This window comes from Oenanthe melanoleuca, chromosome 4 (genome assembly GCF_029582105.1).
Source record: "Oenanthe melanoleuca isolate GR-GAL-2019-014 chromosome 4, OMel1.0, whole genome shotgun sequence".
NCBI lineage: Eukaryota > Metazoa > Chordata > Aves > Passeriformes > Muscicapidae > Oenanthe > Oenanthe melanoleuca.
The window spans coordinates 57,063,007-57,088,217 of record NC_079337.1 but is presented as its reverse complement, the minus strand read 5'-3'; the positions used below and the strand labels follow the sequence as shown (position 1 = coordinate 57,088,217).

Here is a 25,211-nt window from a genome sequence, read left to right as displayed (position 1 = left end):
CTTTATTCTATGAGATTACTGTACTTTCTTTCATTTATACTGGATATTATTTATATTATGTCCATGAAACCTGTATACCTCACTTACTATGTAATCACCACATTAATCCTAACTAACCTGTAGCTTCTCTTGCTTTGCTCTTTCCAATGTGCTAGAGATGAGCCTGCTCCTACTGTAGAAGTAAAACCACAGAATATTGCTTGTCCTGGGCTGGGGTGGGAGTAAAAAGCTGAGGAAGAACTTACTTCAGTTAAAGTCTTTGATCAAAGCACAGATCTCTCTCTGGGTATTGGGGTCTACAGACATGGATGGCTTCAGGAGTCTTCATTGACTTGTGCATTGTCAATGAGAGAAGAATAATGACAACATATATGATAAAATTGAAAAGGTAACTCCTTTTTCTGAGCTTTGTGACAGTATTTCACCTACTACATGGAGCAGAAGCCCCAGTGTACAAAGAATTGAATACTTGTATCCACCAGAAAAGTAAAATGACTTTTTAGCAAAATGTACCACCTCTGAAGAGCTAGAAGGGGCAGTTAAAAGAGGAAGGGAATGTCAGAGGAAGAAGTAAAAGCAAATCAGTTCTCAATGGAAGTTCTGAGCAAATAGAGACAATAAATTCAAGGAAAGTGTGAGGTTTCTGTAGTTCTGCATTTCCTGACAAAAGGACAGGTTAGTGCCTCACACTGCTCCAAGCAGCAGCAGCAGGAGCAGTGCTGGTCATGCAGGAAGCACCAGGGCAGCCCCATCCACATCCCATGGACACATCCACTGGTGCTGGTCTCTTCCCACTGCCTGCATCCTTCACAAAGCTGCTTCTCCTGCTCCAACCAGGCAGCCTTGCAGAGCTAGGAACATATTTCCTTAGCAATACCTGAAGCCAGGCTTTTATGTGCACAGTTAGAAACCCAAAGGTCAGAGGGAAATCAGAACAAAGCTCTACAACAGTCTGTGTTTGGCAGCTGCTTTCCCTTAGCACTTCCTTGAGCATAACCTCCTGCAGGAGCACCCAAGGTTGAAAGGTGAGCAGAGTTTCAGGTGGTTTCCTAAAGAGCAACAGTCTCAGGCAATATCTGTGTCCTGACAGAGACATCCATTCAGAGCAGGGCAGATGCACAGGTGAGGGTCCTGGAAGGGGCCAGGCTCCCTGGGGTCACTGGGGGTCACCTGCCCTGCCAGGGCTGCAGGAGATGGCAAAAGAGCAGCAGGCACACTTAGTGATGCAATCTCCTGAGGGAAGCACCTACTAAGTCAGCAGACTAATAAAACCTCTTCAAAGCAGGATTTACATTGGATTTTTTGAGGCTGGTGAGGGCTATTGCTACACATGATATTTATTAGTTAAAAATAAACTTTTAAATGCACCACTTTCTGTTTTAATACCAGCTTTCTAAGGAGGCCATTTGAAAAATAGCATTTCTGTAAATTCTGGCCAGCTGAATCCTGAATTACTCATTTTTGTCTTCTCTTTTCTGCAGATGATCAAGGCTTTGTATTTGTGGGGGGGAAAAAAGAAAAAGGAAAAGCAAGAAGTGATTTACCTAAGCCACGCATGCAATTACCACAAAAAAGAATCAAAGTTGAAGTACTCCATCAATTCCCCCAAATCACATCCCAGGCATGGCAAGCAATCAGGCCTGACATTGAGGATGAGATAGAGCTGCAGAAGTGAGGTGTGTGAATAAGTAGGTGCAGCTTTGCCACGTTTTCTTAAGCAAAGAGATGAACAAACACAGCCCCAGCTTGTGAGGGGCTGCTATACAAATTAGAGAAAATGTACAGGATTTCCCTCATCTCCTTTTAAATAATAGTAAAGAACACTTTATTTTTAGCATCATGAACTGACTTAAAGTGCCCAAAATGAATGCGCAAAAGAGCTCATTTTTTTAAAGGTAAAAAGGAAACTGAAACAAATAGAGAATCTATTGAAATGATCAGGATTCTTATTTTAATTAAAAGCCTGCACAATTTGCTACTCTTGAAGTAATCTAGCTGAGAAGAGTGTTCCTGTTAATAGCTTGCATGCTGTGAGCACCATACTCTGGAGGAATCTAAAAGTAGTTGAGAGGATCATTATGTGCTATTTAACAATGGTTGCTTACTGACTTAACACACTGCAGCAAAGGTTAAATTCTAAGAAGGACTGTGATATTTGAAACAGGAAAATAGATACTGAAGGGCAGATACAGCAAACGAGCAAATGATAGGGCATTTGTATCTAGGGCAGATACAAAACAAATGAGCAAATGAACAAATTCTGAATCAATTTAACAAACACAACACATTAATATTTTTATGACAAAACTTCTGGCTCTTTCCAGCAAATGCCAAATGTGACTCTAAATTCTCAACTTGCAAAGTCACAGCCCTTGGCACCAGCAATGGGTCCTTGCATTTGGAAGCTGCCATGAAGATTAGTGTCATCAGATGTGGGTCAAACTGGCTTTTGAAGAGGTGAGGTCAGGTGATAATGGTTCAATGTCTTATAAAATTGATCAGCAGAAAAACTGTTATTCATGTAGACATTTGACTTCACTTTGCTTCAAATTGATATAAAGCAGTGAAACTAATGGATAAGGGCTTGTGTCCTTTACCCTTTGTCCTTCTTCTGTTCCAGACATAATTTAAGGTTCTGCTGAAAGTGCAGGACAATGAAGAAGTACAATGTATGAAACATAATTTCTAAGTAAAAAATAGAGTCATTTTTAGAAAAGAACTGCAATTTCAACCATGACCCTCACACACACTATCTCCTCATAAAAGTGTAACAGATCCTTATATTGTATCCCTGAAGTGGGTTGCTTCTAATTAAGACAAGCACATCTAACCCTCTGATAGCCCACATTTCATTTTCTCATTTTTGAGGGGAACTTTAACCATTTCCCCTAATACAGGGACACTGTCATTTCATGAAACATCCAATGTATTTGAAGAAGCTAAAAATAGCTTGGCTGAGGGAAACTATGCATAACTTTTTGTGCACACCTGTTATTGAAATCCTTGGGCTGAGTAATAGAAAAAGTCAACAGATACACAGTAAGGAAATAACAAGGACAACCAAAAGACAATCTTGCTGAGTAAATGAATCTTGAGACATGAGAGTGAAAATCTCTAGTGTAAAACTAAGGAAGAAATAAAGTGGAATTAAAAGAGAACCTCCAGAATCCAGTATAATGTCTCAGAAGTACTACTTCACAGGAACAAATTAATTAATTTCTAAAAGGAGGGAAATAAACACACATACAAGTCTTGGCATTGTACTAGTGAGCAATTTGAACTGAGGCTTGTATCAAGCTTGTAGCACTTTTATTATACATGATACTGAGCTCCTTTTGGATCACAGATCCAGGGAGAATATTTTGGTCAAACCCCAGCTAAGAGTAAAATCAGTTTTTCATACAGCAGATCTCTAATCATAATGGGAGATTCCTCTGCATTCCCCAGTTACTGGAAACTTTTGTATTAGGAGGAAAGTGTGAAAATGAGCTGTTCTTGAAAATTAAAAATATAAAATACATAGCAATTTAAATGTTTCTTGAATATGTACTGAATGTTCAATGTGACTTTGACATCAAAAAAAGACAGTCTTCTAGAAAGAGAAATTATTATGACAGAAAACTTCTGGAGAATCTGCTATGTTTTCCTACAGTATATTACTAATTTACCATTTAATCTTTAAGTGCCTCATAACAATTAATATCACAACGTGAAATATGAAAGTAAAATGCATCAGCATGTAATGAAAATAGAGTGTTGGGAAATTATTTGTTAATTATTGATCTTTAGTAATTCTTTGTATTTATGCCAAACATTACAAAAAGTAAACAGAAAATTTTTCTAGATAACAAGTAACTTAAGGTCCTGCTACACCGTTGGATTACTGAAGTCTATCCCTAATATTGCTGTGGCACCAGAAGTTTTCCAGCCTTTTAGATTACACTTTTCTGCTGGTTTGTTGTTCCCTGTGCCTGCTTCAGCTCATTGCACCCATTTCCACACACACATATACATCCTAATTTCTGATTTACTGTGTCTCTGTTCACATTTCAGCACCTCAAATAGATAGTGATGAGGCCTGGAAGAGAAGCCACATTCAATTATTTTTTTCAATTTGTCAAAAATTGATTTGTATACTGGCTTTTCAATCTCATCCATATATTTTAATATATGACTTAAGCCATTCTTTGATTATATACAGATAGTTGAAGGGCAAAAATCTAGTAATTCAAATTAGTTAATTGGTGACATTTGGAAAATTAACTGCTGGTTGATTTTTTTAGGAACTGTAAACTCACCAGATTTGTTTCCCAAATGTTTGGGTTAAGTTTGTAGAAGCACAGCAAGGATCAAGAAAATTGACTGCTGTTTCTCAAGCAATCAGGTTAGTATTTAAATACACAGACAGGATTATGCATTCATCCTGTGAAGGTATCTTAAAGATTTTTTCCTGGTTTAGGTTTATAAAATGAGCTAAGAAGGAGATATTGCCTTTATGTGAAGAAAGTGATGACTCATAAACTGAATTTTGAGAATAAGGTTGACTGAAATAGGAAAAAAGTTAAAGCTTGGGAAAGAGGAGATGTTCTAGTTTGATCTTGTGAAAAAGCTTAAAAATCAAAGTCTGAGTAACACTGCTTTCATCTTTAGGTGCAAACTCTAAGCTTTTCTCTTTTATATTTATCTTTTCTTTAAAAGAAGAAAAAAAATCCAAAAAAACCCTTCAAGATGGAAATATAATTTATCTTCATTAAAACTAAACTGGATAATTTTGTAATCACACAACTGGATATTTTTATGACACTTAATGATAAATTCCACAAGGCTACAGCAAACTTCATAAGGATGCATATTAAATCATTCAAAACACCTTTAATATGCATGTGGAAAATTAGAGAATGTAGTGTGCTTTTTAATTTGAATTTACTGAGGGCCTTTTCAAACAGTTTTCACCAGGTGATCTGTCAGGTAACATTAGCAGAACGAGTAGGGAGTGTCCTGAGTTGCATAAATTCAAATCTGACACCTAAGCAGAGCTCAGGGTAGTCCCCAGTTTTGTGCAGGAGGGAGAAACTGCAATTTTGGAGAAATGTGATTATTCTCTAACTGCCCCTAGATAATAAAAAAAAAACAAAACAACAAGCCACCAACAAAACCAAATCCCCTCCCCGCAAGAAAAATAAAACCAAAAAACCAAAATAAAACCCCAAACCAACCGACCAACAACAACAACAAAAACAACACCAAAACAAAAAACCCCCAAAAACCAAACCAAACTAACAACAACAAAACAACCAATAAAACCAACAAACCCTAACCCAAATAAAAGTGGTGGAAACAGAAGTGCCTGGCCAGCTGGGCTGGAAGGGAAGGTCAATGCTACTGCAACAGTCACTGCTCACCTTCTGGAAGAAAAAGCTATTAACCACACAGAAGCATCCATTGCTGGGTGACTTGGGGCTGCCCCATGGACTAGGTCTTCAAAACCTCAGGGGAATTGTCTCATTCTTTCCATCATTTGGTAGATGTTCTAACACCTCAGTGGAAAAGGAATTGTATCTCTATGTCCTTTTGTTGTCCTATCATAGGAATCATGTCCTACCTACTCATCAATTCCAATTAGCATGAAATGAAGTTCTTAAGACATAGCAGTGTAATTGTAGTTAATTTAGTAAATATATAGAGTTTGGAAAGATCAGACTTTATAATCATGATGAATTTTGAAGGTGATATGAGTAATCAAAACTGCTAGAGACTTGTCCCTGTGAGAAGAAATTTTAAATTGTGTCAAACTTAGATCATGGGTCAGACTTTATAAGGCTTTCAAGTTCTCCCATGAAGTACCTCATAGAGATAATTTAAAACAGCACCACATAGTAAAAGTAGTTCTATATGATCATTTTACTGTATCTGCGAATAGTCAGGCATGTGGCATTGCAGGATCAAATAATTTTCAGTTGGAAGAAAGCACACACAGGAGCAACTCTCATTACTCAAATCTCCTCCTTGGTGATGATTTGAAGACCTGTCCAGAATCCCTCTCCTGGGTGTGAGGTGCAAGTATCCAGAAGGGTTTGCTCTCCCTGTGCCTTTCCTCTGCCTCTATTATTTTCCTCTGGTGTGTTTAAAAACCCAAAACCTAGAAATTCTTTATTTTGTAATAGCCATCTTCACTTTTAAACTGTTATCAGTGGAGCAAGATGCCTCTTTTAAGAGTTTGGAAATGGGCAGTCAGGCCATGATCAGCTGTATTTCAACTCCTGAGATAAAGCACCAGCTTCAGTGTGAGCTCCAGAGAGTGCAGACAATCTCTGGGAGAGGTTAATGAGCAAGAAAAGAACCTCAGCTTGTTTTCTAATTAGAAGCTGCTTGAAGCCTTTTTGCCATACTATGACACATCAATAGTGTTAAAGTGCTCTAAGGAATCAGAGCAGGAGAATGTTGTTCTCTGCTGAACTTTAATTTTCTTTTTGAATTTTTTTTTTTAAAATAAACTTATCTTGTTAAAGTACAACCCCTCAGTTCTCAGCCAGCTTTTGATGGAAGTGTCCTCCATGTGATAGTGCAGCCAAGCAATCCACTAAAAACAAAGTTTATGAGAGCCTGGAGAAGTTGGGACAGCAATTAAGCTGCAGCAAGAAGGAACCAGCTAAAGAAGACAATAGCCTGACAGAAGAGGAAAAAAAGAGCCATGAAATCAAGCCTGTGGAGGGAGGTGCAGAGAGCATCTATTTTCCCATGAGACAAACATGGATTCTCAAAGCATAGGGTAAACCAGATGATGGCTCTCCTAAAGGCTGAAGAAAAAGGCAGTGACAATCACCATCAGTGACTGAACCCAGACAAAATCACCAGCTGGCATAGCTTGAACACTCCTCTGGGGAACTTCCCACAGAGGGTTGTCCATGGTTACCATATTTTTTCTACTTCAGGACAACTTTTTTCCAACACATTTCAGCATGGAGACATGTGGATATCACAACTGATCTGCATCACAAACATGGTGGGAATGTCATCCACTTCAATAATAGGGCATTCAGTATTACTGAAATCTCTTCTCAAACCTCATATGTCCCAGTACAGCAGCAATATCACAGCATGTGAGCTGTCAGGGGTGTTGAGTACCTGGATGAAAGGGAAGAGCAGTCCCACTGCGAAGTTGGAGAGCCAGTTGACTGTCCCAGCTATCATGAATGCTGCTGGCCTCTGTGACTGCTGGAAAAACTCTCCAGTGAGGACAAAGGGAATCCCACCTGAAACAGGGTCCAAAAAGACAGTGGTTTTAGTAAAGTCCCCACCCATCAGCAGAGATGAACAAGCCTCGTGATGAGCACCTGTGACTAGCACTGCTCTGCAGCTCTCTGCAGGGCCCTCTGAAACAGATTTGTCAAAACTGTGTTTTAAAGAAGTGACACTTCTTTTTTCATGCCACCACATCTCCTGTTTCACATTCTTTTCAGGAGTGACAAGCAGGTAACAGAGCAGTGAATCCACACAACAGCTTCCAGAGCATCACTTGTTGAGCTGTTTATTAAAAGTAAGAATGATTGTTTCTACTAAAATGCTTGAAATTCTGAAAATTCAGAGATACTCCAAAATACTTTTAGATCTTAACAGCTGGAAAGATGGCTCCAAAGAGACAAACTTCTATTTTTTTTCTAATTATTACCCAATTTATTTCATCAATAAAAAGGACAAAACTTTTGCTTCCCTATGAGTATACTTGTCATTGATACTTATTTAATACATTCCCTTACCAGACACTGCTGGCACTTCTGGCAAGGTCTACTTCTCCCATCAGTCAAAGACTCTGACCTTCATAATAACAATTTTGAATACCACATTTGTGACTCATGTTTCCTTCCACTTAGGCAGTGGACTATTTTGTACAGCACTGGCATATTGCTGGCCTAGCCCCCAGGGAGTAGCTGTCTAGTAGCAGAAAGTCTCAGTTTATGATCTTTGGCTTCCTTCATTCCCACTGGATATTTCAATAGAAATATTTCTATTTTTAGAGAATAAAACTTGGATTTTATTTGCTGATCAGCTACATAATTGAGTTAATGTTACACATCAGACATACATCTACTAGCAGAATTATTTCATTAAAGTTTGAAGAACTGTGCAACTAGTAACACCAGTATTCTGCTCCTACCAGTTTCTGCCTCTAGGTCCTGAAGTGTGCTGCTATTACCTGCCTCACCATTCAGCTTTGTAGGCAAAACCCGTATACACTGTGGAAGACTATGTAAATCCTTCCTCTGCTTTAAGCATTTTAACAAGATAGGGTAAACAACCAAAACCATATTTAGAGATACATTTACTTTTAAAAACCTCTATAGCAATACTGTCCTCTGAAAGATTTATAAATTGGTAAGAAAACACTCCTACAGACTTTCCATCCACTGGGTCTTCTCCTTCACATCTGTCCTCGGTCTATGTGCTAATCCTTTGCACTACCTTTACCCCTGGACATTTGTGAATACATCTCTAAGTGCATTATAGGGATGCATCCTCATGCAGCCCCTTGTGCTCCATGGCCCTGAGCTGAAGCACAGGCACCAGAAGCTCCTGTGAGCAGTGAGAGAGAGACTTGCAAACATGACATGCAGATGACACGTTGACAGATGTTCTTCCAGATGCAGAAGCCATGAATATGTGCATAATAGAAAGGCAATGTGATGCAGCAAACAGCTACTCTCCATCATGAGCTAGAGTGACTTTCTGTCAGAGCATATCTAAAGTGGTAGCAAAGCCTTCAGCTGAACCTTCTGTGCCAAAGATGCCAGTCTAAATTACACCAGAAGAAGTAGAGAATAAATAAATTTATTTACTCCTACTTTCTAAATAGGAAACTGAGATATGGAGAGTTTAAGCCATCCAAACTACAGCTTTGCATCCTTCCACAAGACATAGGCAGTATCAGAATTCTGTGACTAAAAGAAGTAACCTCTCCCAGCAGCAGTTTGAACATGTAGAATAAGTATCTGAACCACAACTTAATAAAATTCAAGTAACATGGGCTCTCTCAATGCTTGATGGCTTCCAGTGGCCATTCTATCATACCCCTGGGATTTGAGTTCAAATGGCAACAATCACATCTGTTCTGTCAGCATCTGGTTTGGGTCTTAAATGCCATTTGAGGCAGCAGTTTGCCAGGACACTTGACCCTTGGAGAGAGGAACTGAAGGGCTGGAAACACAGAAATCATGTAAGATGACATATTTATGATCATTTATTCTGTCATGCCTTTGCTGTAGGACAATCTACAGAGGTGTTGCTGTTCTTGTCAGTATAATAAAATATGCTGTTGGAAACAGTATTTGGAAAAGCAGCATTTGGAAAAATACATATTGTACAAGAGAGAAAAAAGCCAGAGGCAAATAAAAACAGTACAAAAGGACAGAAACCTATCAGAAAGAGTAAGTATAATGGAAATAAAAATGCATGGGCACTTGGAACATATTCCTTGAAATTCCAATTTAATTTCTAAGAACATATCAACTATCGCTAACTTTAAAAAATTCTGTGGAGGAATGGGAAGGGTGGCACAGACAGACCTCCCAGCTTTCTCATGGTCTAGAGAAGTATATCCACAGCCTCACAAAACAGAGAAAGTCAGCTTCTTAGAAGGATGGCTTAACAGAGGAGGAACCAAGGGGCCTGAAAAGTGAAAAGTGGTACATGAGTTATGTGAAAGTCAGGTCAGGTCTGGGCACACAAGAAATGGAATGAAGCCAGGTCTCTGCTGTCTACTGCTGTGTGCCTGGGAGAGCACAGGCTTGGCCTTATGAGGATGAAGAGGAGAGCATGTGAATGCCTTCCAAGGGCCACACCATGTGAAAAACATACTTTGCAACTGAGTGGAGTGAAAAAGAAATTTGGGAGAGCTGAAGCAAAACTGTAAAGCCTTAAAGTCACAGCCAGTGAAGGCACCTGGGATCAGCTGAACCTGTGGCCCCAGGATTCCATTCTCAGTCATTTCAAGGTGCCTGAGATGTGCCCAAGGACTCCCTTTTTTCTGGAACTCACTGTTCTTTGGGATACACATCTAAGTGCCTGGGCTGAAGGAAGCTGTATTGTGCTTTGACTATTTAAATGGGATCTGAGCAGAGATCACAACACTGTGGCACCTTTCAACCACTTCTCAGTCAGTCTCTGCAAGGTGCCCTACACAAGCATTAGGCCAGATGGGTCTGTACTAGCCTGTGTGCAAGCATGGAGGCTTGGGAACTACTGACAAAAGCAATCCAAGCAAACCACTGTATCTTTGGAATAGTCTTTTAAACACTTTGCCCTAGTTTTGCAACTTTAACACGTATTTGAATGTGGCTGAAATAATTTACCAAAAAGCTACCTGATGATTTTTCTCATGGAGGATGAACCTGGCATTGTCTTTTCCCTTGGAAGGCTTTCCATAAAATTTTCAGTGAAACAGCTATATTTTAGCACTGATCATATAACAAAAAAATGTATATTAGTATTTCCTGTAGGAGTTTTTTAACAAGGTAACTTCCAAACATTAATTTAAAGAGGTAATGCATTGACCAGATAATTACAGTGATTAATTTCTAATACTTTGTTCTTTTCAGCATTGCAGTGAACATAATAGAAAACCTCTTAACATGCTCCAGTGCTAGTAGAGAAAGATTCTACTAGGAATCTTCTGCTAGGATTCTACTTCTATTGGAAACTACAAATTTCTTACTGCAGGACTTCTAGTTTAATAAAAATTATATTAAACCCACATGACACAATTAGACTTGCATAAATACTTCTGTTTCTGCATTCTTTACTAATTTAACTCTGTAATGAGTCCAGTTACACATAGAATCAATATCATGTGCTGGTAAAAATCCAGACTCTCAATCCAATACTCTTTTATGCATGAAATTGGAATGTTAGAACAGAAAAAAATATTCTTGTTATCCAAGCTATAGATTTTCAAATATATATTAAAATTTACACAAGTATTAATGTGTTTGCTCAAGAAAAATTAGGTGCACATATTTACTGTTTGTTCAGTGAGCAGTTTGAAGAAATATTGCTTAGCAGAAGTTACATGAGTCAGTGCAAAAACCTGAATTCAGAAAACATGAGAAAGAAAGGAAAATGCTGAACTCCTCATGCTGTTTTTATCCAGTACTTAACTGGGAATTTATGTTATGGCTATTTATATGATTTATGAAATGAGACTGTTACAAGAATAAATGCCTAATACAGATCAGGGAGATTTATTACAGTGGTAAATCACCTCTAAAGGTGAAATTTTGTGTCCTAAGAGCCATTGAAGAGAAAGGAAGTCTCCCTGAGTAGCAGCTCATGCTTTGATACCCACCCAAGCCAAACCCTTGTGTGTTCAGGCAGTGGCCCCACAGCAGCCAGAGGGTTTCCAGCCCACCAGAAGGATCACCCAGCCTAGGCACTCCTGCAGGTCTCAGCTCCCCAAAATCTGCCCATTCAAGGGGGAGCCTGGGAATCCTGCAAGGCTGACTAGGGCAGGAGCTCCCAGATTTTCCAAGTCCATGCTTTGAGACAGGGAGTGTTCAAAGGGAGATGCTTTGAGAAAACAGACAACTACCTTGCACAAATATTCTGTTTTTGGGGGGGAAAGAAGTCTGTGAAGCTCCAGAGATGGTCAAGAAAAATTGCTTTGTCTGCCAGGCATGGCATGTAGGGCAGACTGATATATCCTAATAGGGCTGGGGGACAAAGTACTGTCTCAATGAAAGGTTTTGCTATTTGCAGTTTAAGGACCCTCTAGACAGCACCTCTGGGAGAGAAGCAGTGGAAGGGAGACAAAACTCCTGGAAGACAACTGCTGGAAAAAAACCCTGACATTCTTCAGTGAGAGAGCAAAAGGCTGCTAATTTCTACCCAGACTTTAGTTATTTAAAAACCCCAAACAGACAAACAAACAAGCAAACAAACCCCCACCTAACCAGTGAACAGAACCCCCCAAAATGTGCAACAAAACCCATGGGAAAATATATTTTGGGAAAATACATTTCAGGAATACTGCTAGGGAGAGATGCAATGCAGCTACTGAGTTTCTTCCATTTCTGTAGGTCTACAGATAAAATAAGACTTTTGCAAAAAGATAGCTCAATCTTTATAAAGGTGTTCTGTCACCTGTTAGATTATTTTAACTTGCACTTTGTATTTGATTGAATAATACCTCACCAAATATGACATTACAGTCAGATATGACAGCTGTACTCCCAGCTAATCCTGCTGAGAGAACTGGGAACAGAAGGTGTGACAGGGGTGTACTGAGTCACAGCTTCATGCTACAGACTTTTCTAGCTGTCTGCAGCTCTTCTCTGCAGGATAGTTAAGTAAAACAGGCACTTTGTTTGTGGAAAATGGTATAGTTCATTAACCACATTAATTTGTGCCATTTGAATGTTTTCTGCCTAAGATTAAAGGCCACTTGAGAAAAAAAAAAAATTAAAAAATTTAAAGCAGTCTGTCTATGGTAAACAAAAAGTGCAAACTATAAGACCAAAATAAAACACACAAATAATACAAAACCTTACAAACTCTGATATTATAATAAATAGTATTTACAATTATTAAAGAACTACTTTTTAATGCAGTGAAAGAGTTTTTGCATTGATTAATTGGCCTTTGGTTTAGCATCTATATAAAACCTGCCATTCCAACAGCATTTAGAAAGGCTGTTCTGGAGGTATTCTGTACTTTGCTGGTGCAAGGCAACCATATCATTCAGGGTAAATAAAACAAACCAACTGGGCAATGGTGCAGAACAAAAATATTGATTCACTCTGTTCTCAGTAGTTAAAATGTTATTTCTTGGTTCTCAGGTAAGTTACACTAAAATGGTTGACATACAACAACAAGGCTATTACTAAAATATAATAAATCATATAAAATTATTTCTAGGTTTATTTAGGTAACTAGTTCTACAGCAGATATTCCATACAAAAAAGAAACAATACTCTTATCTGAACCATCTGATAATTTCCTCTTCAGTGAAATTCTCCCCCTCTTGAATATTAATTAGTATATTTTCCTATAATTTTTACTTCTGTAAGTCAGTGCACACAAGCAGAATTTTATGAGCAATCCTTTACTGACTGAATCATTTTTCTCTGAAAATTTGTTCAACTAAATATTTATCATACAACTGATGAATCCAAATAAGTTCAGTACTTTTAAGAAAATATTCCTTAGATGAGTTATTACAATTCACTTTGCAACAGAACTGTTGGCTGTAAACATGAGGAATATATTTAATTTTGAATTCATTTTAATTTATTAATTTAATTTAATATTTAAATTTTTTGCCTCTTTTATTGTAAGACAAACCAGCAGTATGTCAGCCATTCTGACAAATTCTGAACAAAATGAATTATCTTTTTGTTATTTGTTAACAATTTTGGTCTATTGGGGTACTTGCTGATTTTTTGGTTTGGCTTTTTTTTTTTCTTTTTTGCTATTATTGCTGTTTGATCTTTTATTTATTTATTTATTTATTTTGTCTTGGCTTTTGTTTGTAAAAACTGAACATGAATATTAAATTTCTCCTCTGGTTCTTGGCAACATTTCTTTTTGTTTCACAATTATAATGCTGCATAGCTACCAAAGCATAAAATGCAATTAAAAAATTACACTAAACTTATAACTATATAAATAGTTAATAGTCTTTTAAACATTTCTGCCATATATTCAGATTTACTTTATAACATCACAACCCTAATTATAGCCCAACTTTCTGTTCTATTTGAATGTGAAGAAAAATTTTTTTACTGAACTATGATTATGAGTCTATATAGTAGAATTAAATTTATAATTATTCTCAGTAACAATGATGATTAAGCACTTCTGTTCAAATTAAGCTGTTAAAACCAATTATCTCAATGATGAGAACAGTGATGAGAGAGTTTTTAGTTTAATAAAAGCACAGAAGTGTCCCTTGTATGTTCATCCACTATACAGATGGAAGTAGTGTGGAAATACTCAGATTAAAGACACAATTGTGTTCAGTCCTAGGTAAGAGAAACAGTCATACAATTACATCACTGTATGGGGACTGAAAAGAAGAAAAAAACCCAACTCCTATCTATTCTAAGCTTATTACTTCTATGATAATCTTCTGAAAGAAATAGAAAGCCATCAGACATGACTTCCTGTCAGGAATTCAAGTTGTCAAACCTTTAGCACAAAATGCTGCTGGTTTGGAACCTGCAAGCTAAAGCAATCTTGAAAGGTAGTGTATTTTAACAAACAAATTATTCATGCTAGCAGTGCACAATTATGCAATTGAATGGCTGTGTTCATCCTGAAGGATGCTAATAGTAAAAATAGTGGGCCAAATTTTCAGATAAGCTGGGACTGAGGAGTTCTCCCTGTCATTCTCCTGTTTAAGATGGGTAACAGGCCATGTCTTCACTGTTTATGATTTCTGGAAACTGTTCAAGTTTTTAGGACACATGGCGTCAAATGCCAGTAATGAAAGAAATTGGTTGCTGCTACAGGATGCTGGACAAGGTATGAGGAGCAGTAGTTGTAGAACTAATGAATGTAAGACAGTAACAAAAATAAATTTCTTTACTGTGGCCAATAACCAAAACAAATATAACAAATAGCAGTATTTGCTGGCTAACAAACAGAGAGGAAAAGGAAGAAGGACTCAGAAGATGCACTTGGACTAGAAGTACCAACTAAGACAGTAAGGGTCTTGCTGTGATGAACAATACAAGCCTTTTCTGATGAAACTCAGAAAAAGGTCACATAAGCCATAACTCAGTGTTTCCAAAAAAGTGAAGTTTCTGTGGTAGGACAGATAACAACTGGAGGTTTAAAGGAAAGAACTGCTTTGACTGCTTGCTTGGTCCAACTGACACTGACTGCCCTTGTTCATGCAGTTCTCCTTCTGACTTATTTTTTTTCATCTGAAGGTCTGTTACTGGTTTATTCATCTTTCTACACAGTATGTTGGCTACCAAGAAACACTGTCTGGACTCTAGAGCAGTGCTCATTGCAACATTGAATTAAAAAACTTTTGCATTTAGATCTTAGCCTTGGAGATTAGTCAGAAATAGATGAGATGAACAGAAAATTTCCCTTTGCTCTGCATTGTGCCTAGGCATAAGGAAAATAAAATATTTTTTTTTGCCTTACATTCATTAATTCTACATCTATTGTTCTGTATATTTGTTTGCACTTTTGCAAGTATAACTATTTTATACAAGTTCACAGAAAAAACAGTATATATTTTTTTTATCTAGCCATTCCATATCCAATCCCTATTAATCTGAATAATGTACCTAGGTCACTTACACAGCTTTTCAATAAATGTTTTTTTTTCATGGTTACATGAACCTCTAAAACACATGAGTGCATTTTTGCAGCAGTAAATTTCTTCAGGGTTGGAGTTGGGAGCCATCAGCAACTAATTAATGATCATTCAGGAAAAGCTGCTAGCTGAGGTAGGAGGAGTGCTGTCAAGTGTCAAAGCATTCACATTTTGAAAGCTTCAATTAAGCTAATTTTTAAAATCTATTGTTAGCAGGATAAAGTTCATAAGTTTTCCTGCTGCTGAGAACTCCAGGTGTCACCTCCAGCAATTCCTTTATTCAACAGATACAATTACCTTTCAAATACTAGGGGTTCATTTTTCTTTAGAAATGCCACTAATTATAAAGAATTGAAATCACTTTTGCTACAGAACTGTTAAAAGCTACACATTTTCTCTATGCTGCTCTTTAAGAGAGAAGAATTCAAACAAAACGTAAAACAGGTATTAATCCCAAAATATATGTTGAATGACATTTTATTTCATATATTCAAAGGGCATGTTGTCCTCCCTCCACAAAAAAAAAAAAAAAAAAAAAAAAAAAAAAAAAAAATAGAATCAATGAATATTGAAAGGAATTCTAGTGTTATTTCATAACAGCCTAAAAAATCAGTTTGTTCACTCAAAGGCTACCAAAAGATAAATTCTCAACCGCTTGGCCTTGCCAGGGCAGGCTGTGCTGGCTGCAGCTGGAGGGCAGAACACCAGTCCTGGGATACTGGTTTGGATGGATGGCAGCCCACAGCAAGGAGTGCCACAGCAGGGCAGGGCATGGGGCCAGGGGCTCAGAAAATCTTCAGCTGGGACTGTCCCCAGGCTGTTACTGAACTGAACCATAACTCACATTTGGAGTATTTAACTGATATTTATGCAGCATGTATTAATTCTGCTGCTGTGCCCACAAAAGCCTTACAGCTATCAACAAACCAAGCATTTTCCCAAATCCCTGGGGAAACTAAAGGCTATTTCTTCACAAATACTCTCCATATCCAATGCAGAAACTACTTGGCATTATCAAAGAATGCCTATATGCTGTAAAGACTGTAAAGGCTTCAAGTTTATAGAATTAAAAAAAAAATTGAAAATTAACCTAACTTTTCAAATCTACATCTTTTTGACAAAATATAGAACAACATGGGTTTATTTGTTTCTTTTAACTGCACACACTTTTTGGTACAGAGATTGGTTGGTTTTTTTTGCACTCAAGCAAGCTCAACCTCTTTCTCAAAGTGGACTGGAATAATGCCTCTGTGGGAGGCCATGAGTGTCAGAAGTTCTTACATCCCACTCTAAGTGGAGAAGCTAAAACATCACACAAAGCTTCTGTAAATGCCTATTTCAGGCAATAATACTGATGCTGCCTTTCACTGGAGTGCTTTTATGTCTACATGTGTGCTGTCACACCTTTGGTTCTTTCACATCCAAGAGCTGATTTTTATTTTCTTCCCTCGTGGCATTTCAGGCTGAACAAACCTCGTGACTCTCAAGGTGACCCTCTTGTGACAACAGCTCTGCTGTCAATACAGCTGCACAGTGGCATTCAGAGTAAGAGCATGGGCTGATTTAAACTTTAAATACCAAAATATCTTTGATACACCTCAGGGCACAGCAATGATTTCCTCTGAGTTTTCTTTTGTTTACCTCATAATGTCAATTTAAAATTGTATTCAATTGTATTCATTGTATTCAGCTGTGCTAGGGACGACTCCACTCACATTCCATAAGCCATGACAAATATCATAAAACTCTCAAAAAAGAGACAAGCATAAGTGAAACATTTTTCTGGAATGGTCTGGTTTGTTGATATTTCTCAGCTGCATCTGAAAATGCAATTGCTATAAAAAGTAACAACTGAAAGATTAAGATCTTGCTACCATAAAATTACTATTTTTTTCAAATTCATCTGAGTTTGAATTTTACTGATTTCCCTTTCCTGTAATCAGAGTGTGACTGAAAACATACCACTGATCTGATTTTGTCATCCTTATGCATACTAAATAGAAACCTATTTTAAAAGCAGGAATTTAAGTAAAATCACACAGACTCATGTTTGATCACAGTAAATTCATCCTTATCTGTGCTGCACTGAACTCAGCAGGACTTCTGTGGAGAAATGCTACTCATCCACAGAAATCTTACAGGATTAAAGAGGAGAATAACTACTTCTAAGACATTACATAAGTCTGTAAAGCCAGAGTGCCTGAAGCCACTGTGTATGACTTAGCCAGAGACTCCTGCTTTCTTCTCTCTAGTGCCATTTAAAAATAGAAGCTATTGACAGAAATGAAGTCAGGGGCTGCATTTTATTCCAGTGACCAGTTAGAAAATCCCTCTGGCCACAAAGATGTGCATCTTTGCAATTTAGGTGGGGTGGAGGGTTTCAGACAGGTAGAAACAAGGTAAGACTTTATACAGAGGATAAAACACCACTCTTAGAGATAAATAAAGAACACAAAATTTGAAGATAAAGGAATCCAGGATCATATTAGATCATCTGGTTCAAATACAACCCTCAGTTGTTTCAGGCAGTATTTAATTCTCAGCCTTTTTTGTGAGACACTAGGAAGTTATTCTGGACCTTTTAATATATAAATCTATTTTCTTCACCTTCATGGTAGTCCTTCTTTTGCAGCCCTTCTTTGCTGCCTGAGCAGTTTTGTGCTCCAACATTCAGCTCTAAGTCATCTCAAAAACGATGATATGAAGCCTGATAACACAATGAGCATTTTTCACATTACAGTACAGTGAGACTATGCATGACAATGTGATGTATTAGGTCTTTAAGAAAACATATAAAAGAATGTGCATACAGAGGTTCATATAAAACAATTTTTCAAATTACTTAGATAAAATAGAGTCAGCTATCACTTCCATGTAATACTTAGAGATAATATTTTTATATTTTTCCTTAGTTAACTGGCATTTTTCTGACATCCTTAAATCCTCACCCTGTTCTGATTCTAAGCCTCTTTTTCTCTCCAGGTCAGGCAAGCACATATGTCCCATTCTTAGAAATGGGCAAAATTCAAAAGATTGCAATAAAATAAGTTTTCTCAAACTTGAAGTGCTATCAAAATAACACAAATTTCCAACATAAAGATGGCTTGAGTTATCATGATCAGGCAATGGATATAAAGTCAACTCCTCAGATTTTTGGAATTTCTATGAGTATTACTGTTGCTGTAGTAAAAGGTAATTTTTCTTTTCTTTCCAAAGGGCTCTGAGGAGCTCTTTGAAAGAAGGAGCATTAACACTTGCCTTTCTGTGCACACATGTGGCTGATCTCCCTCCCAGGTGCAGTGGGCAAAGGGTGGGCAGCACACTTGTGCTACATGAACACTTTTTATAGATCTTACTGCCACAACTGGGATCTGGGGTTATTTCTACTTATTTCCAGTGGTAAAATAAATCCAGTGCTTCAGTGCACCATGTTTCCAGAGCCAGAAAATCTGCAGAGATTTGAAAGCAGCAATTCTTATTCAGTTTCAGAAACAAGACAGTAAAAGATTGTTTCAAAGCTAGGTATTTTATCAAAAGAGTCTACCTCCTCACATCTCCTCTCATCCTTGCATTTAAAGACAGGCATCACACATCACCTTAGCCACCATGGTTTCCTGCCCCTTTCCTCAACTTATCAAAACTGGATAGAAAGGTGTCACACCTAAACAGAATAGGCTTCTAAGAAGAAATACCAATAAATCACTGCATGCAAAGATAATGCATGGAAATGATTTATGCCAGGTTTCCAAGTTCTCAAGATCCTGACTATCTTTTTGTTACACCTATTTTCACTAGGAAGATTATCTTGAAGTTCATGCCAATGTTTTTGCAATCCCCAATTAATCGGCTGATCCCTTTTTTCCTCCACATGTTCCACTATCTAACACATCTTGACAGATGGCAGAAAAGCCATTCTCTGGTTCAAAGGATAAACATGTAGTTGTTTTATGTGAGTCAGAAAAACTTCAAAACCAAAACCTGCAAGCCCCTCATCCAAAAATGCATGACAGGACTCACTGACTACTGGGGTTATCATCCTTGCAGACAAATCAGGAAACAGAATGGAACATATTATGTGTCAGTTTTTGGGTGTTTGGTTGTTTTTTTAAAATATTTTGCTGGTGGGTAAACGGGGACAATCTGCAGCAGGTTTTCCAAAACCGCAACGTACATTTTCCAATTCTCCCAGAAAAATAAAAAAATCACTTGCTGGCACAGCAACTGTTGTAAAGGTACAATGGGTGAATGGGGAATTCAAGAAAACAGCTAAAAATAAGCAGAACCTTCTCTTTTTCAGATTAAGTCAGATTTTAGACCATTTTTCCTTAAAGAGATTTATTCTGCAGGCACTGCTGAACAGGAGTGTTCAGTCCATGACAAGGCAGACACAGGTTTAACTGAGAAAGTGGGAATAAATCTTAGTTTTCCTTTTTTCTTAAATATTAACTAAGGCAAAGCTAAAGAAGGAAAACATTTCACATGTACCTAAACCTGTCTATCACTATCCAAATTTCCAAGAAGCTGCACATTATGTACCTGTTCTGTAAAGGCATTACAAATCACTGCATTTGCTCATGATGCATAACCTGAAAGCACAAATGCTCTCTGCAGATCCTGAAAATGTTCTTTTACTTTTTTCTTTCATTTGTTTTCTCAGCTGACTTTAAGCTTTTTTCTTTTTGTCTCCTTAGGCATCAGGACCAATCCCCTCAGTTTTTTTCTTTTTACTGTTTGCTGGATGGCAATTCTTCATTTGAAATCCATTCTATATTTATATGGAATATAAATATCTTAAATATCTATTTTATAGAATAAAATATCTTAACTTGTGTAAAATTAACCAAATAGGCACAATGAAGTAACTGTCTGGACCAGCATGGCTCCCTAATCTAAGAGCAATAAACAATTTTCTTTCAGATCACAGATTGACTGTATCAAGCATAAGAGGCCCTCTAATTTTTAGAAAGTGAAAGCTTTCTACTGTTTGTATTTTGACAAAAATGATGAAGTACCAAAACACACACGTGCATGAACATACCTGTATGCTGTGCCAGTTTAACCAATACAAATGAATGGCAAAACTTCTACAAAAGTCTAAAAGTATAAAAAATATGCAGCTTTATAATAAAGAATATATCTTCATTTTCTTGGGGAAAACCCCTTTTACTACCACAAAGGTGGGAAGGTTATTCCTGAATGTCAGTCTTACCTCATTAAACCATCTGAGTGCTACAAAAGAACACAAAGTGCAAAATTTTCCTGCTAAAGGTGTGTCATAAAAGGTAGCAATGAGAAATAGCTGTTCATTCCAGAAATATGTGTGTTGATCAGGTAAAAGTTTGCAAGATCACAGGGAAGTTGGAAAGGAGGACAAGGATCAGTTGCTCTGTTTCTGCAGGACCTAGAGGGTATCACACAAAGGATGTGCTCATGAAAAGTGGTAGATGTAGTTTTCTTTGCTAAAGACTACTAAAATTCTGCTGTTTCAGACAGAGATGTAGCAAACCCATGGGAGATTATGAAAATGTTAGAAGCTCTGCCTTAGAAAGACCCTAAGCTGGAAAAAAAATCTGCACTGATTCTCTAAAAATGTCTCACCTACTTGCCCTGCTTGTATTCTGTTCTGGACACTTCCCTACAATCACTGTGATGGAGAAAAGCAGAAGTACAAACTACTCAGTTTTGATCTTTATGTAGTAATTAAGGACTCAGTATCCTTCGTAGCCTCCTTGACTGCCCAGAAGTAAAAAGCTTTTCCTTACAGTCTCTCTGCATCTTTCTTTTTTAACACCTGCATTCCACCTCTCAAGCACCTCACCATGCAGCAGCAGAGTGGCTCTGCTATTGGCACACCCTTCTCATAGGAAGTGGCACTGCTCTTAGGTCCCCAAAGCTGTCCCTTTTCAGGCTGGACAAGCCCAGGTCACCCAGGCCCTTCTCACAGCTCTCCTGACACTGACATGGTGGCTCTCCAATGGACTTGTCACAGGCTATCCAAGTCTTTCCTGCACAAGAAAAGGGGGACAAAACTTGACACAGTATCTGCACTCAATTATTGAGCTGTGCCTTGTAATACAAAAATTAATGGATGCAAAGTGGGCTTCTTGGTAATAATTTCTTTGTTCAGAAAAATATATGTATGCTTTCTTCTTATTCAATTATCTTAATACATTGCTAATAATGTAAGTTGCCTGGGTAAAAGTACTACCTTTACTATTTTACTACACTGGTTCAGATCTCCTAAGCTCCTCTAAAGAGAACAGAGAAGTTTCATTGAAGATAAATCAGCCCCATCAAAGTCAGCTTAAATATTGCTATTGATTTGCAGAGGTATCAGAATATGATTCTTCATAACTTCTTCTCAACAGCTGAAGAGTCAATTACCAACATTTTCATTAAAACAAATTCAATGTTAAGTGGCATTCAGATATTCCCACTGTTGTCAGAGATGACAAATGTTTGAACACACAGAGGAAAGGTAGAGAAGCCAACTAGGTAGCTGCTGGTACACCGCTAATGTTCTTTGGCTTTAACAGCACTGAGCACAGTGAAAAACACAACAGAAGCTTTAATTTTAATGAACTTCTGTAGAAAGCAAGTAATTTATAACAATAGCTGATTGTCCTGGATGTATCTGCAGACACTTTGTTCCAAAAAGATTGTGAAGTACAACATAAATCCTGAATAACATCAGTGAAGAGAAAGAATCTAAATGAAGAACACTAGAATCCATTTTGAAGAATGATGAGGTGAAGAAGAAAATCAGAGGGTTAACCTTAATATGCTAGAGGTATAACATGTAAGAACATATTGATCTGGAACATATCTGTAATAGGGAAAAACCTTCAGTTTTTTTCAACAGAGATTTTAAAAATTCCTGATGGTAGATGTTGCAAGTAGCTGCACTTAAGCCCTCTGAGCCACAGAAAACACCAGAAGGGAAGTTTTAAAGGAGTTTCAAGTCAACATTTGACATTCCTATTCAAAATTCAAGGAAAGTGCTGTTCCACAGAATTCTTTAACACCCACTCCCCCAACAGTCTAAGTAACATAGGCCAGCAGTACAGTGGACTTAGCTGAACCTGAGATTTGTCCTTAACAGAAAGACAGAGGGATTGCTATTTTTTTCAGTATTTTCACAGTATTTTGCACAGAAATTTCAAACCCTTTTCCCAGAAACAAAGGTAAAAGAAATATCTTGGTCCTCTCCCCATTTTTCTCTAAAACATCATATTTTCTCTCAGCTTTTCAAAAGAGGATCCACAGAATTACAGCAGTATTTAATTAGTCACATCAAACATCAGCAACTCTTCCCCAAATAAACCACAATCAATCAATTAAATCACTTCAGTGGTAAAGATGTGTAAACAGCTGATTAATGTTTAATGTCAAACTCCTTACAAAGAGAAAGAGGTAAAAAATAGTGCATAAAAACCACCAAAAGCTCAAGGGAACAAATGTCTCACTTTCTGGTTTACTGCTGAAGTCCAAGTGATTAGCTAACATAATGCCAGTGCAAAAATACCTGTCCTTAGATGTACAAAGAAACATGAAAAAATAGATATAGACATACCTGGTCCAATGCAGAACGATGCAATGATTGCAAGGATACAAAATATGCTGAGGTAAGGAAGCCAGTGTACAGTGCTCTGGGTAGATAAAACACATTCATTTTAAACATATTGTACATATCACAAATATTTCTAAAAACTTGCAGACAATAGGTAATGTTTTCCATGATTCTTGATCTATTTCAGAATTTAGTCTGGGTTACTTTAGAAAATCACAGCATTTCTGTAGGATCTTGTTAGATGATTTGTATTTAAAGGCCTTGGTCTCTGTGAAATCCCTGTAGAGAAACACTAGACAAGCTATGTACCACAGAGCCAGAACTCTAAAAAAAAAAAAAAAAATCACAACTTCTTTTGCTAAAGTTCTAGCCAGCCTGGAGCACTGAACACATTCAGCACCTCCATCCACCTCAGGTTTAAAAAGTCATGTTTAAAAAGAGCATCTAGGGTGGCCCTAGTTCTTTCCTCTACTTCTAAGTTTTTCTCTACTGAGACCTCTAAATGTCAGGAAGCTGAAATACAAAGAACAATTCCTGTGGAGTTTTCAGGACACTGTTTCTTAATCACATATGTGAATGCTTGATTCTAATACTAATAGTTGAGAAAAATCCATGGCTGCCCATTTCTTTCTCTCTCCAACAGGCAGGGTTTTCCCACAGCAAAGTGTGAATGATCTTTTTAAAAAGTTTGTTAAGATACATGTAAGTGTACTATCACTACCTTGAGTGGCACTGTAAAAATATTCTTTCTAAAGAAAGTAATTATTTTTTTCCAGTGTTAAGGAAAAGTCCCCATTTTCTGATGCTTTTTCTGTTCCAGTCTGGGTTGTTTCCCCAGTTATGTGGAAACCATTCATACATTCATGCTGACTCCCTTCACACAAGAAACAAGATTTGGAAGTTGGATTAATGGTGCCACAAATGAATCAAAACCAGCAGGAAAACACCTTGATAAAACACCACCCAACCCCATGCCATTGCAAATGTCAGTTTTACTTCTCTAGAGTGCTTAGGAACATAAACTAAACACATAATTACACAGATGGAAGCCAAACAATGAAAATTATTCAGGGCCAGAGTTTAAACTGGTTTAATAGATCCTCCTCTGATAATTTGAAACACCTGTGGAATTGAGTGCTAATAACATCTGATAACTTAGAACCATATTATCATAGAAACATTGATTGAAAGAGACCTTTAAAGCTCATCTAGCTCCAATCCCCCTGCAATCTTCAACTAAATCAGTTTATTCAGGGCCCTGCTCAACCTACTCTTGAATGTTTCCAGAGATGGGGCATAGGCCATTTTTCTGGACAACATGTTCAACACTTCACCACCCTCATTCCAAAACACTTCTTCCTTATATCTAATCTACATTGACCCTGGTTTAGTTTAAAATTATTACTCATTGTCCCATCATAGCAGGCCTTACTAAAAAGTCTATTCCCTTCTTTCTTATAGGGCCAAATGTTTTCCAAAGGATGTCTTTATATTGCCTATACAAATACCAGAAAAGTAACTTGAAAGAAACATCAAACATGGAAATTTTTCACTAAAAAAAATTCCTAATCTAAATAAGAATAACATATAAAGTATGAAGGAAATCTCAGAGAGAGCGAATTACAAACAAAGATACACCCACAGAATATGGATAAACTGTTTATTCAGCTATGGGTAATAATGTCTCCATGATAGTTCATGATATGCATAAATCTTTGAATTAAGGAGTCTGAATGTGAGAATGTGAGAAAGTCCCTGTAGCTTTTTGATGCCAAAACTTTGAAGCAAACAGATCCAACAATTACTGTCAGTGACCTTTCACTCCTCATGCCAAGCTGATTAAAACGATTGGCTTATGCAGGAATGTTGAGACAAACCAGTATCAAGCATGTTTAAATTAGAGAGAGGAAAGATGGGCAGTGCCCCTGGTGTTACCTGCAAGGTCAGGGAGACGGTGAGCACTGCGAAGAACACGACCATCAGCCCAAACCCCCCAATGAGCAGAGGTCTGCGGCCGAGCCGCTCGATCACCAAGCCCTGGAACACAAAAACAGCCATTTGACTCTCTTGAGAAAACACTAAATATGTTCTCCTAGTAAATATGAAGATCTAGACTAAAACCATGAGGGTTGATTTTACACTATTCATAAGCTTTGATGTTCATAATTGTGCTCATAAATATATTTACAAAATTTAGCATGTTGGAAAAAGCTGGTCAGCATTGTATCCTTATCTGAGAGCACTGAAAAAATTGTTCATTGTTTGAATTGCTTACAAATATGCACTAAATTTCTATGATAATGTTTTTACAATAAATAA

The 25,211-nt window shown here is 37.4% G+C and overlaps 1 protein-coding gene across 5 annotated transcripts in view; it reads right to left on the bottom strand.

Annotated features, from left to right (window-relative positions):
• SLC2A9 (solute carrier family 2 member 9) overlaps positions 1-25,211 on the bottom strand; it is a 98,421-nt gene that overhangs the window by 6,545 nt on the left and 66,665 nt on the right. For all 5 annotated transcript variants that reach the window (XM_056490361.1, XM_056490362.1, XM_056490363.1 and 2 more), the window contains 3 exons: positions 24,828-24,929; positions 22,896-22,971; positions 7,126-7,253 (listed from right to left, as the gene is read on the bottom strand). In XM_056490361.1, coding sequence (XP_056346336.1) covers positions 7,126-7,253; positions 22,896-22,971; positions 24,828-24,929 — 306 coding nt within the window. The remainder of the gene's footprint in view (positions 1-7,125; positions 7,254-22,895; positions 22,972-24,827; positions 24,930-25,211) is intronic.